The 19,278-nt window shown below is 43.8% G+C and overlaps 1 protein-coding gene and 1 long non-coding RNA gene across 2 annotated transcripts; one reads left to right on the top strand and one right to left on the bottom strand.

Moving 5' to 3' along the window:
- Window positions 1-160: 160 nt before the first annotated feature.
- Window positions 161-5,408, bottom strand: ndufb4.L (NADH:ubiquinone oxidoreductase subunit B4 L homeolog). Its single transcript, NM_001096626.1, is given in 3 exon segments — window positions 161-308; window positions 2,669-2,815; window positions 5,104-5,408. Coding segments are annotated over 3 exon segments (387 nt in total). The 5' UTR covers window positions 5,281-5,408; the 3' UTR covers window positions 161-245.
- Window positions 5,359-10,775, top strand: LOC108707804. Its single transcript, XR_001934335.2, has 2 exons — window positions 5,359-5,483; window positions 10,323-10,775. It is a non-coding gene; the product is annotated as an uncharacterized LOC108707804 (long non-coding RNA).
- The last annotated feature ends 8,503 nt before the right edge of the window (window positions 10,776-19,278 follow it).

The raw sequence follows: 19,278 nt of genomic DNA, 5'->3' as shown, positions 1-19,278 counted from the left end.
TTGTTTACTTGCCCCTTCTATACTCCAATCCCATATTAAAGTGACTCCCAGCAGTCAGACCATAGGTTTATATTGTGACATTTCCCTTTAGCAGAAACATATAGATGTCGCCCAGGTGCAAAATAAAGAGCAGACTATAGAATTCACACCATTCAGGCAATTACAAGTGAATAATATATTTATTATTTTGGGGAAATATCTCACACTTTATACAGTCCTGACCAATCAGAGCAAGGCGTGGAGCTTCAGGAGGAAAGCTGGAATGGTCTCTCCAGTTTGCCCTCTTGGATAAGTTTCTCTTTCCGGTCCTGTGAAAGGAAAGGGGACAGTTATAGCAGAATGAGAGCATTTTGGGCAGAAAGCAGCCTCCTTATTAAACATTATTATTATTCTGCTCTCACAGGAGCTCTTACAGAGAAATCCAGATTTTTAATAATGAGTGTGTTCAGCTACTTCTCCCCTCCTGCGATATAAAGTGGCAATGCCAGTAACATTAAGCTCCATTTTTAGAACGGACTCTAGGAGCAGATAGTGGAGCCAATGAATATTTAGTTTTGGCCACGTCAGTTCTGTCTGCCTCCTCCTCCAGGTCTTTATTGTGTTAATGATGTGCAAATCCACAATTGGAGTGTAATACAAACCTAAACGAGAACTAAACCATTTCCCCTCCCACCTTTCAAACCACAGCACTTCACTCTCCAGATCATCTCTTCTCCCAGTACCAGTCTTCCTAAGGCAGCTGCACAGTGTTTGGCAGCCACCACAAACAAGATCGGTTCTTGCCAATCAGTGCCAGGGAACAAACATGGCGACCTGTCTGTGTAGCTCTGCCTTAGTAAGGTTAAAGGGATACTGTCATGGGAAAAAAATTTTTTTTCAAAATGAATCAGTTAAAAGTGCTGCTCCAGCAGAATTCTGCACTGAAATCCATTTCTCAAAAGAGCAAACAGATTTTTTTTATATTTAATTTTGTAATCCAACATGGAGCTAGACATATTGTCAATTTCCCAGCTGCCCCTGGTCATGTGACTTGTGCCTGCACTTTAGGAGAGAAATGCTGTGGAGGCTGCTGTTTTTCCTTTTCAATGTAACTGAATGTGTCTCAGTGAGACCTGGATTTTACTATTGAGTGTTGTTCTTAGATCTACCAGTCAGCTGTTATCTTGTGTTAGGGAACTGCTATCTGGTTACCTTCCCATTGTTCTCTTGTTTGGCTGCTGGGGGGGGAAAGGGGAGGGGGTGATATCATTCCGACTTGCAGTAAAGAGTGATTGAAGTTTATCAGAGCACAAGTCACATGACTTGGGGCAGCTGGGAAATTGACAATATGTCTAGCCCCATGTCAGATTTCAAAATTGAATATAAAAAAATCTGTTTGCTATTTTGAGAAATGTATTTCAGTGCAGAATTCTGCTGGAGCAGCACTATTAACGGATTCATTTTGAAAATTTTTTTTCCCCCCATGACAGTATCCCTTTAGTATAGGATGCAGGACCATGTTAGGAATAATGTTGCAGTGGTCCAGGAAAGGAACATGTGCAGGGCTTCTATGTTCACTAAATGGGTTTAGTTCTCCTTTAAATAAGATTTAATTAGGTGCGGACAGCACAAATGTTAACCGTATAATTTAACTGTAATAAAATATATCTGTATATTATGGTTATTATATCCGGCTGCTGCCAGGACACCTCCACGGTTGCAGATACATTCAGACTATGAGTCTCATTAGTACTACAGATTTACTCTGTCATCGCCATAAACCCCGGCAGGGAAAAAGATAGGAGGTTCACCAAGGGGTTTGAAACTGCTTATGGAGCTCTAAGTGCCATGGGGTGATAGTAATAAAAAGTACAAGCAAGTCAGTATTTTAACAGAAACCCATTGAAGAGGGAGGAAAATATTCAAATGGAATCAGCACAACAGAAGCCCAAAAACAAGAGAACTGTGATCAGAACTGTGTCTGACTTTCTAGTTTCACCAACTGCACTGATGCCAAGATGGCGCCTTTAGTGTTCAGCCGACCCACTGCCTAGTGTTGATTGGCTCATGAACTCAACCAATTACTAGAGAGCCCCCATCTAATATGTCTGTCCTTGTAAACCTGCATGAAGAACTGACTATCTAATATAGCTTATAGGAGCCCTGTACTGGGGCACATGGATCCCCCCCCGATATAACACACACCAGCCCCCTGCACAGCTCCAAGTTCAAGCACCAGGGGGAACTCTCACTCACCAGATACAGAGGGGTGATACCAAATGACAAAGTATTTGCCTGCACCCCATTCCTACTGGCTGATGAGCCAACCTTTCTATAGGCACATCACAATTAAAGGGAATCTTTCAAATGTTCTGTCTGTGCTAAAACCACATGTATTTGTATGGAGGTGACTTCTCAGCCTTATGGAATCCATCACCCCAAGCACTGCAGTTATGCACCCCATATCTCTTACCAATCAGCCCCCCACAAACCAAGCTTTGAAAATATAACCATATGACATAGTGTGTTTTGGCCCTATCCATATATACAGATATAGGAGGTTTTCGAGTATGTCTACTCTCCATCCATACAGGCTAGAATTCCTTTGACACAGTATGGCAGCACCAACAAGATTGCAAAACTCATACCAAATAATCTAGTCGCCTGTGAAACAGAGATTGACACCTACCCTGTCTGTTTTGAAAACATAATACCAGAAGAACAAGGGCCCGACGCCCCAAACCAAACCGAGCAGGGAAGTCTTGGGGGAAGGCCTGAAGTTAGGGTAGATATTTCGGTTCCTGGCAAACATCCAGCGGTTTAATGCCGGATCTTCCTATACAGGAGAAAAGAAATGGACGTAAATGCAAATCAGATACAGAAACAGTCCCAAAACATACCCGGTAGTCTCCACCTGCCTCTCATTCCCACCCAGTCATTTTCTCTCCTTGTCTCCCAGCTGCACTTGCTCTGCCTAACCTTCTTGTGTTTCATACCCTGACTCTCCCATTCTGATCCTCACACATTACGTTCCACCCATGTGCCTGTTGTTCTCTATAATTTACCCCTTTGTCTCCCACCTGCCCCTCTTCTCTTACCCCCCACTTACCCCTCTGTCCCTCTAGTTTTCCATAGCCCCTTCCCACCATGTATATATGTATTGGTAATTATACACACAGCACTGTAAGCACAACAATACATTCACAGAACAAACAGGGGGTTAATGATAAATACAAAGTACACTTACATTGCAGACAGCTAAATATCAAATAAACAAGAGGAAGGAGATCCCTGCTCCATAGAGCTTACAATCTGCTGCTCCTGCCTCTCACTAATATTCCTGTCATTCCCGAATCCTTGACATTCCCAGTAATCAGCCTCCCAACATTTTGGAAACAAAAAGAGGGACAAAAAGGTTTGCCGTGTGTAGCGCGGCAAATTTGTTTGAGCACTCAGATTTTGTGGCCACACCCCTAATTAACATTTCCATTTTACAAAATTTGGCAGGTTATAAAAGTTTGAGCACATTTTTATATGTTATCAGTTTTGCTAATGAAGGTGAATTGCCATTTAAAGTGGACCTGTCACCCAGACACAAAAATCTGTATAATAAAAGTCCTTTTCAAATTAAAAAGCATTCATAGCTGTTGTAAACTCATTTATAAATTTCAGCCGTCAATCAAATAGTGTCTGCCCCTCCTATGACATTCCCAGTAACCAGCTCCTGACATCCCCTGTAACCAGACATCCCCAGTAAGCAGACATTCCCAGTAACCAGACATTCCCAGTAACCAGACATTCCCAGTAACCAGACATTCCCAGTAACCAGACATTCCCAGTAACCAGACATTCCCAGTAACCAGACATTCCCAGTAACCAGACATTCCCTGTAACCAGACATCCCCAGTAAGCAGACATTCCCAGTAACCAACAATTCCCATAGGGAGGAAGCACACCAAACATATGATTTTGCCTTTTAGGACATTTATTCAGCAGTGTTGGCACAAGCTTTCGGGGTCAACCCCTTCCTCAGGTGCAATAAAAATCAAGTGAACATCATTGCATTAAATACCTTTAACACCATGTGAGCTATCATGTGATACAATTAACTGTTTAGTGCTCGATCCCATTCCTCTTTATATAATGGTTTATAAATATCCCAAAAGCACTAAACAGTTAATTGTATCACATGATAGCTCACATGGTGTTAAAGGTATTTAATGCAATGATGTTCACTTGATTTTTATTGCACCTGAGGAAGGGGTTGACCCCGAAAGCTTGTGCCAACACTGCTGAATAAATGTCCTAAAAGGCAAAATCATATGTTTGGTGTGCTTCCTCCCTATGGGAATTGTTGTATGAAAACCAGGCTTGGAAGTAGCTGGAGGAGTTGAATGCACCCTAAAGGAAAAGTAAGTGGTGTGCCGAAGAATATGTATGCAGGCATTCCCAGTAACCAGACATTCCCAGTAACCAGACATTCCCAGTAACCAGACATCCCCAGTAACCAGACATTCCCTGTAACCAGACATTCCCTGTAACCAGACATTCCCTGTAACCAGACATTCCCTGTAACCAGACATTCCCTGTAACCAGACATTCCCTGTAACCAGACATTCCCAGTAACCAGACATTCCCAGTAACCAGACATTCCCAGTAACCAGACATCCCCAGTAACCAGACATTCCCTGTAACCAGACATTCCCAGTAACCAGACATTCCCTGTAACCAGACATCCCCAGTAAAACATTCCCAGTAAGCAGACATTCCCAGTACATTCCCAGTAAGCAGACATTCCCAGTAAGCAGACATTGCCAGTAACCAGACATTCCCAGTAAAACATTCCCAGTAAGCAGACATTCCCAGTACATTCCCAGTAAGCAGACATTCCCAGTAAGACATTCCCAGTAAGCAGACATTCCCAGTAAGACATTCCCAGTAAGACATTCCCAGTAAGACATTCCCAGTAAGACATTCCCAGTAAGACATTCCCAGTAAGCCATTCCCAGTAACCAGACATTCCCAGTACATTCCCAGTAAGACATTCCCAGTAAGACATTCCCAGTAAGCCATTCCCAGTAAGCAGCTGCAGACATAGCCAATCCCAGTCCGTCAGCGACTCACCACCAGGGCCTTCCTGTGAGGGTCATTGAGCTGCAGCTGGTACTTTCTCTTTAGCTGAGCCCGCAGAGACAACCTCTCCTCTTCCACCCGCCTCTGCTCGGGGCCCAGTCCGAAGTACTCGGAGGGATTGAGGCCCGCGGGCCGGCTGCTCAACGGCGCTTCCTTGAATTCAGACATGACACAAGGACAGCCCGGGCACCGGAAACAGCTTTACGAGCTACTTCCGGCGCGTACCCGCGGCTTCCAGCAGAGGGCTCCAAGCAAACTCTTCTGTCGGAGTAGACGGCGCGCATTGAGCAATCACACTGTGGTGACCAATAACTCGCCTCTCCAAGGACCATGTGACCAACCACGTGACATCGCACCACGGGCGAGAAAATGTAATGATAAGTACGCAGTCCTCTCAGATTAGTCCCGACTAACCCTCGTCTGATTCCCATTAGCCCTCACACCTGTTATCTGTCTCATTGTTATTGTCCTGCTTCCCTCCCTCTCCATCTTGTCCTCTCCCAAATATCTGCCCCTTAGTGATTCCCTCCAGCCTCTCCTTGTCTCACTCCTCACTCGTTTTATTTCTTCCCCCATTCCTGTGTCATATCTGCTGCCCCATGTTAGTCCCTTCCTGCCCTGACATTCCTCATATCTGCCCTCATATTCCTCATATCTGCCCTCACATTCCCCATATCTGCCCTCATATTCCTCATATCTGCCCCCTGACATTCCTCATATCTGCCCTCATATTCCTCATATCTGCCCTCACATTCCCCATATCTGCCCTCATATTCCTCATATCTGCCCCCTGACATTCCTCATATCTGCCCTCATATTCCTCATATCTGCCCCCTCACATTCCTCATATCTGCTCTGACATTCCTCATATCTGCCCTGACATTCCCCATATCTGCCCTCATATTCCTCATATCTGCCCCCTCATATTCCTCATATCTGCCCTGACATTCCTCATATCTGCCCCCTCACATTCCTCATATCTGCCCCCTCACATTCCTCATATCTGCCCCCTCATATTCCTCATATCTGCCCTGACATTCCTCATATCTGCCCCTCACATTCCTCATATCCTCATATGTGCCCCCTGACATTCCTCATATCTGCTCTGACATTCCTCTATCTGCCCTGACATTCCTCATATCTGCCCCCTCACATTCCTCATATCTGCCCCCTCATATTCCTCATATCTGCCCTGACATTCCTCATATCTGCCCCTCACATTCCTCATATCTGCCCCCTCATATTCCTCATATCTGCCCTGACATTCCTCATATCTGCCCCCTCACATTCATATCTGCCCCCTCACAATTCCTCATATCTGCCCCCTCATATTCCTCATATCTGCCCTGACATTCCTCATATCTGCCCCTCACGATTCCTCATATTCCTCATATGTGCCCCCTGACATCCTCATAATCTGCCCTGACATTCCTCATATCTGCCCCCTCACATTCCTCATATCTGCCCCCTCATATTCCTCATATCTGCCCTGACATTCCTCATATCTGCCCCCTCACATTCCTCATATCTGCCCCCTCAATTCCTCATATCTGCCCTGACATTCCTCATATCTGCCCCCTCACATTCCTCATATCTGCCCTCTCACATTCCTCATATCTGCCCTGACATTCCTCATATCTGCCCTCATATTCCTCATATCTGCCCTGACATTCCTCATATCTGCCCCCTCACATTCCTCATATCTGCCCTGACATTCCTCATATCTGCCTCATATTCCTCATATCTGCCCCCTCACATTCCTCATATGCTGCCCCTCATATTCCTCATATGTGCCCCTGACATTCCTCATATCTGCCCTGACATTCCTCATATCTGCCCTGACATTCCTCATATCTGCCCTCATATTCCTCATATCTGCCCTCTCACATTCTCATATCTGCCCCTCATATTCCTCATATCTGCCCTGACATTCCTCATATCTGCCCCCTCACATCCTCATATCTGCCCTGACATTCCTCATATCTGCCCTCATATTCCTCATATCTGCCCTCATATTCCTCATATCTGCCCCCTCACATTCCTCAATATCTGCCCCCTCACATTCCTCATATCTGCCCTGACATTCCTCATATCTGCCCCCTCACATTCCTCATATCTGCCCCCTCACATTCCTCATATCTGCTCTGACATTCCTCATATCTGCCCTGACATTCCTCATATCTGCCCCCTCACATTCCTCATATCTGCCCCCTCATATTCCTCATATCTGCCCTGACATTCCTCATATCTGCCCCCTCACATTCCTCATATCTGCCCCCCTCATATTCCTCATATCTGCCCTGACATTCCTCATATCTGCCCCCTCACATTCCTCATATCTGCCCTCTCACATTCCTCATATCTGCCCTGACATTCCTCATATCTGCCCTCATATTCCTCATATCTGCCCTGACATTCCTCATATCTGCCCCCTCACATTCCTCATATCTGCCCTGACATTCCTCATATCTGCCCTCATATTCCTCATATCTGCCCCCTCACATTCCTCATATCTGCCCCCTCATATTCCTCATATGTGCCCCCTGACATTCCTCATATCTGCCCTGACATTCCTCATATCTGCCCTGACATTCCTCATATCTGCCCTCATATTCCTCATATCTGCCCTCACATTCCCCATATCTGCCCTCATATTCCTCATATCTGCCCCCTGACATTCCTCATATCTGCCCTCATATATTCCTCATATCTGCCCCCCTCACATTCCTCATATCTGCTCTGACATTCCTCATATCTGCCCTGACATTCCCCATATCTGCCCTCATATTCCTCATATCTGCCCCCTCATATTCCTCATATCTGCCCTGACATTCCTCATATCTGCCCCCTCACATTCCTCATATCTGCCCCCTCACATTCCTCATATCTGCCCCCTCATATTCCTCATATCTGCCCTGACATTCCTCATATCTGCCCCTCACATTCCTCATATTCCTCATATGTGCCCCCTGACATTCCTCATATCTGCTCTGACATTCCTCATATCTGCCCTGACATTCCTCATATCTGCCCCCTCACATTCCTCATATCTGCCCCCTCATATTCCTCATATCTGCCCTGACATTCCTCATATCTGCCCCCTCACATTCCTCATATCTGCCCCCTCATATTCCTCATATCTGCCCTGACATTCCTCATATCTGCCCCCTCACATTCCTCATATCTGCCCTCTCACATTCCTCATATCTGCCCTGACATTCCTCATATCTGCCCTCATATTCCTCATATCTGCCCTGACATTCCTCATATCTGCCCCCTCACATTCCTCATATCTGCCCTGACATTCCTCATATCTGCCCTCATATTCCTCATATCTGCCCCCTCACATTCCTCATATCTGCCCCCTCATATTCCTCATATGTGCCCCCTGACATTCCTCATATCTGCCCTGACATTCCTCATATCTGCCCTGACATTCCTCATATCTGCCCTCATATTCCTCATATCTGCCCTCTCACATTCCTCATATCTGCCCTCATATTCCTCATATCTGCCCTGACATTCCTCATATCTGCCCCCTCACATTCCTCATATCTGCCCTGACATTCCTCATATCTGCCCTCATATTCCTCATATCTGCCCTCATATTCCTCATATCTGCCCCCTCACATTCCTCATATCTGCCCCCTCACATTCCTCATATCTGCCCTGACATTCCTCATATCTGCCCTCTCACATTCCTCATATCTGCCCCCTGACATTCCTCATATCTGCCCTCATATTCCTCATATCTGCCCTCACATTCCCCATATCTGCCCTCATATTCCTCATATCTGCCCCCTGACATTCCTCATATCTGCCCTCATATTCCTCATATCTGCCCCCTCACATTCCTCATATCTGCTCTGACATTCCTCATATCTGCCCTGACATTCCCCATATCTGCCCTCATATTCCTCATATCTGCCCCCTCATATTCCTCATATCTGCCCTGACATTCCTCATATCTGCCCCCTCACATTCCTCATATCTGCCCCCTCACATTCCTCATATCTGCCCCCTCATATTCCTCATATCTGCCCTGACATTCCTCATATCTGCCCCTCACATTCCTCATATTCCTCATATGTGCCCCCTGACATTCCTCATATCTGCTCTGACATTCCTCATATCTGCCCTGACATTCCTCATATCTGCCCCCTCACATTCCTCATATCTGCCCCCTCATATTCCTCATATCTGCCCTGACATTCCTCATATCTGCCCCCTCACATTCCTCATATCTGCCCCCTCATATTCCTCATATCTGCCCTGACATTCCATATCTGCCCCCTCACATTCCTCATATCTGCCCTCTCACATTCCTCATATCTGCCCTGACATTCCTCATATCTGCCCTCATATTCCTCATATCTGCCCTGACATTCCTCATATCTGCCCCCTCACATTCCTCATATCTGCCCTGACATTCCTCATATCTGCCCTCATATTCCTCATATCTGCCCCCTCACATTCCTCATATCTGCCCCCTCATATTCCTCATATGTGCCCCCTGACATTCCTCATATCTGCCCTGACATTCCTCATATCTGCCCTGACATTCCTCATATCTGCCCTCATATTCCTCATATCTGCCCTGACATTCCTCATATCTGCCCCTCACATTCCTCATATCTGCCCTCATATTCCTCATATCTGCCCTGACATTCCTCATATCTGCCCTGACATTCCTCATATCTGCCCTCATATTCCTCATATCTGCCCTGACATTCCTCATATCTGCCCTCATATTCCTCATATCTGCCCTCATATTCCTCATATCTGCCCTGACATTCCTCATATCTGCCCCTCACATTCCTCATATCTGCCCTCATATTCCTCATATCTGCCCCCTCACATTCCTCATATCTGCCCTCTCACATTCCTCATATCTGCCCTGACATTCCTCATATCTGCCCTCATATTCCTCATATCTGCCCCCTCACATTCCTCATATCTGCCCTGACATTCCTCATATCTGCCCTCATATTCCTCATATCTGCCCTGACATTCCTCATATCTGCCCTGACATTGACTAATTCAGTGACTGCCCCCCCCATCTCCTATTAACCCCCCCCCATCTCAATATTTGTTCCCTTCTTACTGACACTTGCAAAAATGCCAGTTCTTTTCTTTCTCACTATTTGTAACATTTCCCTCCTGATCTGAGTGTAGAACTGACCCTCGTGTTCTGCTTTTATCCTGCCCAGACCCTCCTGTGTCCTCTCCTCCCAGTGTTGGGGGCACATGAGACAAACCATGAGATCTCTGATGCTCATTACCAGCCACAATGTCACCTCATCACCCTGTGAGAGGAAAAGGGACTATTGGTGACGATCACATCAGAGTCTGTGAACAAGTCTTCATATGGGGGAGAAGGTCAGTTCCAGGGATCTCTGGGCCACTATTAAACAATATATGAGATGTCTCTCATTATTTACCTGTGTATAAGGAGCACCTACGTGTAACACAACCATGTTCTACCTGTTGGTCCACTGACATGATGGGGCCACGCTCGCTGGGACAGATAATAAGGTTTCCCCTACAGCTGCAAAACATGGCTGATAATAAATATGATATAATTGTATTATTACAGTATAAATATGGGCACACAATATCACTGTAAATAATGCAACGTTAAATACAATAAAGTGTTAACATAACATGGATTCTCATGCTCATCAGATCCTCATCACTTTCCAATTAGTACTGAGCTGAGCCCCGGCACCTACTCACATATCAGCACCCACCTCCCACCCTGAAAAGGCACCTAAATGATTCTCTCCTTCTCTGATGTTTCCATTTCATGTTCCATCAGAAACATTGGGGCCCTGTACAAGTTATTTATTATCAAGTTACTTTACTGCCATATCAGTCTATACAAGGCAAGTTTTAGTCTGACATACAGTAACTATATAGTCAGGGGACCTGATCAAATAGTGTAAAATCTAAGATAATATATTAAGGTAACTTATTCTTACTCGAAGGATTTTAGCACGAGTCAGGTTTACTCTGAAATACAATATTTACTGTGATAATGACACTGGTTAAGCTTTGCAGCATCCATGTTACACTATGGGTGTATATGGCCTCTCTGTATTAATGACTATATGAGGTGCAGTCTATATACAGACAGAACCATGGCAAAATATGCATCTAGTTAGTATGTTTAACCTCTTAAAGGGGGGTTGTTCTCCTTTAAGTTAAATGTTAGTATGATGTAGAGAGGGATATTCTGAATCAATTTGCAATTGCTTTTCATTTTTTATTATTTGTGGTTTTTGTGTTATTTCGATTTTTATTCGGCAGCTCTCCAGTTTGTTATTTCAGCCATCTGGTTGATAGGATTCAAATTCCCCTAGCAACCATGCAGTGATTTAAATAAGAGACTGAAATATGAATAGGAGAGGCCTGAATAGAAAGACGAATGGTAAAAAGTAGCAATAACAATAAATGTGTAGCGATTAAAATTCAAGTAGCAATTAGATCACCTGGTGTGATTAAATAATTTAAATAAAGGGAACTGACTTACATCAGAGAAAGTGTTAATCAAGATAAAAAAGGTATTCCCTTAATTAATTGTAGCATGTAATGAAATCAATTGACCAAATTAGATTACAATAGATTATAAACACACAATAATTTATAACTAGTATATAAGTAAAGAAAAAATGAAAAAAATCAGGGATTAACTCCCATAAATTAATCAATTCCTTGATATAAAGTGCTAGTGCAATAAATAATTCAGTGCAACTGATTAGTTATAATTGAGTTTAGTTTAGTGCTCACTGAAATTCCTGTATTTCCAGGCTATCTCACTCTAAACAACGTGATTCAGTGTATGGGATAATAGTGTGAGTAAATTCCAATTTAGCCCTTAAAAGAATTCACAATTATTTATATAAATTATTTAACAAACTTGCTTGTGACTAAAAAATTGATTCTTAGAAGTACATTCCTAATAAATTAATTCAAGTAATGGCATTGCTCAAATTACCCAGATAAGAATGATTAGGAAATAGTAGATGGTGGAGAAGTCCCGTTAGAAATATCTTCTAACCCCAAGGTTTAGTATGAAATGGTAAAGACCGTTGCTTTAAAAGGATCAGTTGCCTATGATAAAGCATTAAGAGAAAAGGAGTACTAACTAAACTAAACTCAATTATAACTAATCAGTCGCTCTGAGTTATTTATTGCACTACCACTTTCAATCACAGAATTGATTAATATATGGGAGTTAATCCCTGATTTTTTTCATTTTTTCATTTTTTCTTTACTTATATACTAGTTATAAATTATTGTGTGTTTATAATCTATTGTAATCTAATTTGGTCAATTGATTTGATTACATGCTACAATTAATTAAGGGGATACCTTTTTTATCTTGATTAATAAATGTGTAGCCTTACAGAGCATTTCTTTTGCAGTTGGGGTCAGTGACCCACGTTTGAAAGCTGGAAAAAGTCAGAAGAAGGCAAATAATTAAAAAACAAATATATCAAATAAATAAGGAAGACCAATTGAAAAGTTGCTTAGAAGTGGCCATTCTATAACATACTAAAAGATAACTTAAAGGTGAACCAGCCCTTTCAGTTAACTAGTAATATCATTCCCAGAGGACAAACAGCCATATTAAGGAACATCAGGAGAACATTATGGAGTAAAATCAGTGAGCAGCACCCATTAAAATGCATTATGAATTGGTGGGACCACAAAAAAAACAAAAAACAAACAGTGTAAAGTGCAGGGGATGTAAAATTGAGGGTTCCACTGTTTTTCATTTGGGTAGATGTGAGACCATGAAGTTGAACCCCACACAATTTGAACGTTAGGTTTCCACCTCTTCGTTGTCCTTCTCAGCTCCTCGCTACTTGTAAAGAAATCCAAGATGGCCGCACATTTTACCATAAAATGCATAGCCATTTTAGATCTATTACAAAAGTGAGGCAGAGAGAGAGAGAAAAAAAGCAGTGTGGGAACAGCAGGAAAAGAGAACTTTGTGTTCTGGTTGTGCAAGTGTAGGTGAGGGAATGCTATGAATCTATCCTTTTCTGCATTCATCGTACTGGCTTGTGTGGAGCTCTGTTCCACCTGTGTTCGGTGCTTACATGCTCCTGTATTACAGCCTGGTTTAAAAGAATTGATTTTGTTTTGACCTGTGATCCCCTGCGATGGAACCCCTTAAACCTGACCACACGGGAACACAGGGCAAAATGCGCTTGTGTTAGAGCCCTTAATATGCTGAGTATATTTCCTGTAGTAATTATACTGGCATGTATGGGGTTAATTTGCTGATTATCCATTTTCTGTAGTAAATATACTGGCATAACCAGAGTCAATATGCAGATTATTCATTTTCTGTAGTAATTATACTGGCTCACCTGGGGTTAATATGCAAATTATCCATTATCTGTAATTATACTGGCACATCTTGGGTTAATATGCTGATTATCTATTTTCCATAGTTATTATACTGGCATGTCTATGGTTAAAATGCCCGTTAGCTATTAGTAATGTGGTTTGTTACACAGAGCTGAGCTCTTTTAGTTCCCTGGAATGAATCCCATCCTGTCCTGGGTCTTTGTTTCCTTCCACAGGTTCTAAAGCCATCACACGTCAAAAAAGCCTCAAAGTTCCATTACTATTATTATATTTTATTAATAATAAACATTTACATTATTATAGGGAGAACGGAAGGGGGATTTATACAACAGCAGAATTCCATTCATGTTGGAACCAGGGGGGGCAAGGGTTCTCTGATCCCCTGAATTCCCCCCCCCAATCAGTTCTAGAAGTTGATGCTCACTGATGGGGAGCCGGGGGGCAAGAAAAGTTTTATGTAGGATCGAAGCCTTGCCCCCATCTGAAATCTTCTTCCTCATCTCTTGCAGAATTCCTTTTGGCACCAGCATTTCCTATTGGAATGTTTCTTTTGCAGGATGCTGGTCCAAGCCGCTGGTTCCGAGCTGAGGAATCTGCAATGAAAAGCAGCATCCAGTTAGTACCTGTTTAATGGGACACTATTGCTCGGGCGGAACATTCCCACCACATGCACCGTACAGCAGCACGTGAGCCTGAGCCTGATTAGAAATCCTCCCAAAGAGAAGTTCTTATGGCCTGTGCTGTGAATAAATGTCACTCACCTGTCCATGATGACCGGTAAGGTCACAGTGCTGGTCAGCTGGTCCAGAGAAAGGGTTGGCACGGTAGAATTGTAGTTTCACTCTATACTCCATGTTAGATTATCGTTTCTTTCTCTGGATGATGTGCACTTGGAATGATTGGATCTCACAGTGATGTTCTGCTGTGGATCCAGTTTGTGATACCGTTAGCTCTGCAGGTTTTGATCCATTCAGCTTCAGTTGAGTAGAGGAAGGAGGAGGCTGAAGGATAGTTGCACTAGAGCAATAGGGGTGCATATATGCAAGTACACCGCATAACATGAGAGGTGCAGTATCAGCTCACACTCACACTCAATGAGGAGCCACTGTAAGGTCACATTACTGTGTGTAGGGGCCACACTTGTTGGGGCCTTTGCCTGGACCTTACTGCATTGAGCATTACTCTCTTTGTCTCTCTTCTGTCTCTTTGTTACACTCTGTGAGGAGCGTTGAGCCTTTTTGGGGAATGGGGTGATCTCTCCCCTCTCTAGGCATTCAATGAGGTGCTGCCTCATTCTCTTCTCATCATACCTGCAGCCAGTGGGGCCTCCGTTTGCCAGTAATTCGCACACATTGGCTATGGCATATACCCCACAGTCATTGCCATTGGGTTGCTGGTGCACCTTTAGTTGTATCAGGCTTCCCAGAGGATCTGGGGCCACTTCCCCATAGTATTCCAGGATTTGTCTCTTCATGGAATTGCTGAGTTTGGAGGATTTTAAGCTGTCCATGATCTCCACTCTATCGGATCTGAAACAAGATGCCAACCAGTGGTTCCGATCGCTATCAAAGTGGATCTGTACAGCTGGGCCACACACAGGTACAACCTGCCATTGGGCCTCAATGACGGATTGGAGGCCGTCGGCTCCAAACTGCCTTTTCAGCATTGCCTGTGCCGCGTCTATAACGTCATCCTCCAGCCAATCACAGCCCTGAAGGATTCGTTTCTGACGCGCCGTCAGCTTGAGCCCAGGGAGCCGTTTCTCTTCCGACGAGTCTGACGCTCCCTTGTCTGTCACTGAATCTCCAACGGTCATTTCCTCAGTTGGGTTCTCTGGCTCTGCCCCTTCTGTACCCACATAGGATACTTGGGCCTCTTCCTTCTTCTTCTTCTTCTTCCTGAAGATGCTCAGTGGTGGGAAGCAGCAATGGTGGCTCTTCTCTACATCTGGATCTTTGGCATCTGATCCAGGAAACTGGTTGGACTTTTTGGGATGAAATAGATGGTGAAAGGGTTTGGCTATAGCAGCTTTCGCCCGTTTCAGCTCAGTGATGATCTTGCTCCTGTTCATCGCTAAAGCTGCGGGAAAATTAGAAATGGAGGCCCAGTTAGTGGCACTGCCTGGTTCCTACAATCCCTAGTGCTTGTACAGCGAAAATAGGCACGAATGGGCTTTATTTTCTAACAGTGAGCGGAGCCAGAGCCCACCGAGGCAGATTTATTAGTAGTTTCCCATGTTTTACCCACCTATAGTAAATAGGCCCCTAATAGAAGATTAAAAAAAATCATTTGTATGCCTCGGTGTCATTTTTATGAATAAAAAGCATGAATTTTGAGCCCCAGATCAGCTGAACCCCCACTCACCTCAGTCAGTCGCAAGATCTGAAGTGAATAATCAACTGCAAAGCTTAAACCACATCTGCTGCCATTATGACATCATCAACCTCTGATGTCACAAAGTCTCAGGCAGTCATGTGACCGTTACATGTTGTAGTGTAAACCAGAGAGAGGGATTCTGGGACATGTGAAAGGGATTATGGGATATGTGGCTCCTCAGTTTCCCAGTGAAACTGCTATTTTGCTGCTGGGGCCACTGACTGATAAGTGATAACATGTGACAATATAAATACAGCCCCATATTAAATGAAGTGCCGGGGGCAGTGCCCTTAGAGAGCAGAGAGCAGTTTAACTGTCACACTGCAGAGAGACACAACAGAAAGGCAAATCCTTCCCAACCCAGAGTCAAAGACCAATCGAATGTCACTATCTACGTGACACTAGCAGTGCACGTAAAGGCTAATTTCCCCTTTCATTTTTATATTTCTGTCCCCCAAAATAAACTGCCATGTGTAATGGGAAGGGATTGATTTCTGTCTAATCCAGTAGCATCTTCTATGCTTCATTCATTTCGTTTTTTGTGTGTGTATATATATATATATTGGGGGGTCCCAGGTCTTTACGCAGAGAGTCCAGGGACAGGTGGGGTACACTCAGCATAGAGGATATAGCAGTTCAGATGCTGCTGCCTTGGAACCTGCAGCCGTTTAGTTCGGTAACTCTGGGTCCCAATGGATCTTCAACCTGTGGCCCCCAGCTGCACTGCTGCTCCTGACTTCTGCCTGGTTCTGGAGCATGGGAGTCTCAGTAGCCACATCTCATATAAAGTCATAACAGATTCACTAGATAAATAAGATACAAGACTAAGCATTCCCCCAATACTGCACTGCTACCCCACTGGATAAATTAAGAATAAAATGATGTATGTGTAGAACACATGGCTGAATTGATGGCGGGGTTGCTCTTCCAGGGTTTGGCTGTTAATGTTGTAGCTGCATTAAACATATGAAATAGCAGTTGGCAGCTCTGGTGTATTTGATGGGATATATTTGTAGCAGTGCAATTTGTAGCTGCATAGGTTGGTCTTGTAGCAACACTTGTGGGACCAAGGGAAAAACTTGCTTTTAAAACAGTTTTGTTATTGGGCAGTGCCACCACATATGTATGAGAACCTTGGCTGCCACGTCCCCTCCAGCATGGTGTAGCCTAGTGAGGATTCAACTATGTGTTATGCTGTAATGTGCCATTTGTATAGGAGCTGAGTGTGGCCTTCGATACGGTTAGTGCATTTGGTAGCCACCTTCAGTGTGTGTCCCACCACTGTTTGGACCATGGGTTAGTATTGTTTTGTAGCAGTTAGAAATGAGGCCTTTCCCATTCCAGCACTTTTGGCAAATCATTTCTATGAGAGTAGGTTATCTCTCCGTCTTATAGTCTCTGTTGAGAGATCTGAGCCAGTGAGGGACTGGGATATATTCATACTGATCTGTTGGTTGCAAAGTCAATTTTTCTGTAAGGGCTTCAAAGGTTCTTAAGATGTTCACAGAGTATAGGTCTTTCAGAAATTCCTTGGTCCTTGGTCTGCCCAATGTGATATGGACATGTTTGTGATCAGTGATATTGGCCGATATTTCGAAAATGTAGTACTGTCTGTAGCTGGTTTAGGTATTGTAGAGAAGTGAGACAAAAGCATCTCTTTTGGGAAGGACCCAGTGAGCTGCACAGTTTAGTGTTCTAGTGAGATCTGGGGCCAGTAGGTTGGCAAATATTTATTGGTGTACCCATCCGGCCCGGGAACTTTGTTTAGGGCTAAGCTTTTAATTGTATTAAGGAGTTAATCTGTGGAGATTTGGGCAGTTCAAGTGTTGAATTTTGATTGGTGAAACGATGGGATTGCAGGGAGTTGAATCTTAGGGGAGAGGGAATGGTTATGTTGGGGTCATCCTTCAAGTTCTAAAGCTCACTGCAGAACTGGGAAAAGGTATCTGAAATGTCTTTTGGATTTAAGTTCTTGGTTGGGAGCTGGAATTTTTTCTATTCTCTGTTGAAGTGATTGCTGAATAAGTTGCTTACTTTAATTCTCAGTGGCTTTATTCCCAAGTGGCATAAGTGAAGGGCAGGGCAGAGGAGCAGTAAGTAGTAATACATTAATATGAACTATGTAGATAAATGCCATAAACCCAGCACAGCCCTGAATGCACCCATGGGTGAGGGAGAGATTTCAGTTTTCTAAGAGACCTCATAAGAGCCCCCTTAATGTGAAAGAAGTGGATTTTGAGGATGAAATCTCAGGGCGCTTCTAGGCTTTGGTTTTCTGTGAATTTTGTCTATAATAAGATGGTGGGAAGGACTGGGCACCATCTTGATTACTCTCCAGGAGCGGAGCCTTCAGTTGGGACCCATAGAAGATAGTAAGTTGGAGGGGTTGGAATTTTCCTTTGGGTTTTGTCATTTCTGCAGGTTATGCTGAGACCTCATAAGATCCTCCTTAAAGAGATACTGACACCAGAAAATAATCTTTTTTTATATCCATCATAACATTATCATTGAATACTATGTATAATTTTGCCATAAAAGTATTTGCCTGATGCTTTTACATAACCTTTCTTACCCCCAGTGTTCCTCTAGTGAAAGAAGTGGATTGTGAGGATCAAATCTCAGGGCGCTTTTAGGCTTTGGGGTTCTGTGAATTTTGTCTATAAATAAAATGGTGGGCAGGACTGGGTGCTATCTTGATTACTGTCCAGGAGCGGAGCCTTCAGTTGGGACCCATAGAACATAGTAAATTGGAGGGGTTGGAATTTTCCTTTTGGTTTTGTCATTGGTGCAGGGTGTGCTGGGCTGTCGGATGTTAGACCGGTGCCTCTGGAACCCGTCGATCAGCTGGTGAAAGTGATACCGGAGCAGGAGATGCTGGAAGTTGCTTCCACTTACATGCACACGCAGGCCACCCCCGACCTATTGTAAGTTTCCTTTTTGTCATGATTTTATTATAAAGTTTTGTGGGAGTCGTAGTCACAATATAAATGAGCCATGATATCATGGTACCCAATTCCTCCCCTAATCTAGTGCTGAGTTGCACGTGCCCTTTTATATTGTATTTTCCAAACTGGACTTTATCAGATGAACTTCCACCAAACTGTCAGTGTTTGTTTCATATTAGAGTAATACTTTCCTTAATACTTTCCTTATAGGGCTTAGCCTCTAATATTACTCTGTACATGTGAGTGTGAGTACAGACTTGATAGACTTCTGCTCCCCTCCCCACAGAGGCAATTACATTTGTCCGGCAAGATCTATTGCACATAAAACCATGCGGCACAAACTCATAGTCCTGCGATTTGCAATGTATTCCGCTGTCTTATTCCTTATGGCCCCCTCCAAAAAGCTTTCCTACCCCCAAACCAGATCCATGTTTCAATAGCGGCACCACATTAACAATTGGCC

This window comes from Xenopus laevis, chromosome 2L (assembly GCF_017654675.1).
Source record: "Xenopus laevis strain J_2021 chromosome 2L, Xenopus_laevis_v10.1, whole genome shotgun sequence".
Taxonomy (NCBI): Eukaryota; Metazoa; Chordata; class Amphibia; order Anura; family Pipidae; genus Xenopus; species Xenopus laevis.
The sequence above is the reverse complement of the archived record's forward strand: the minus strand, read 5'-3'. Positions and strand labels throughout refer to the sequence as shown.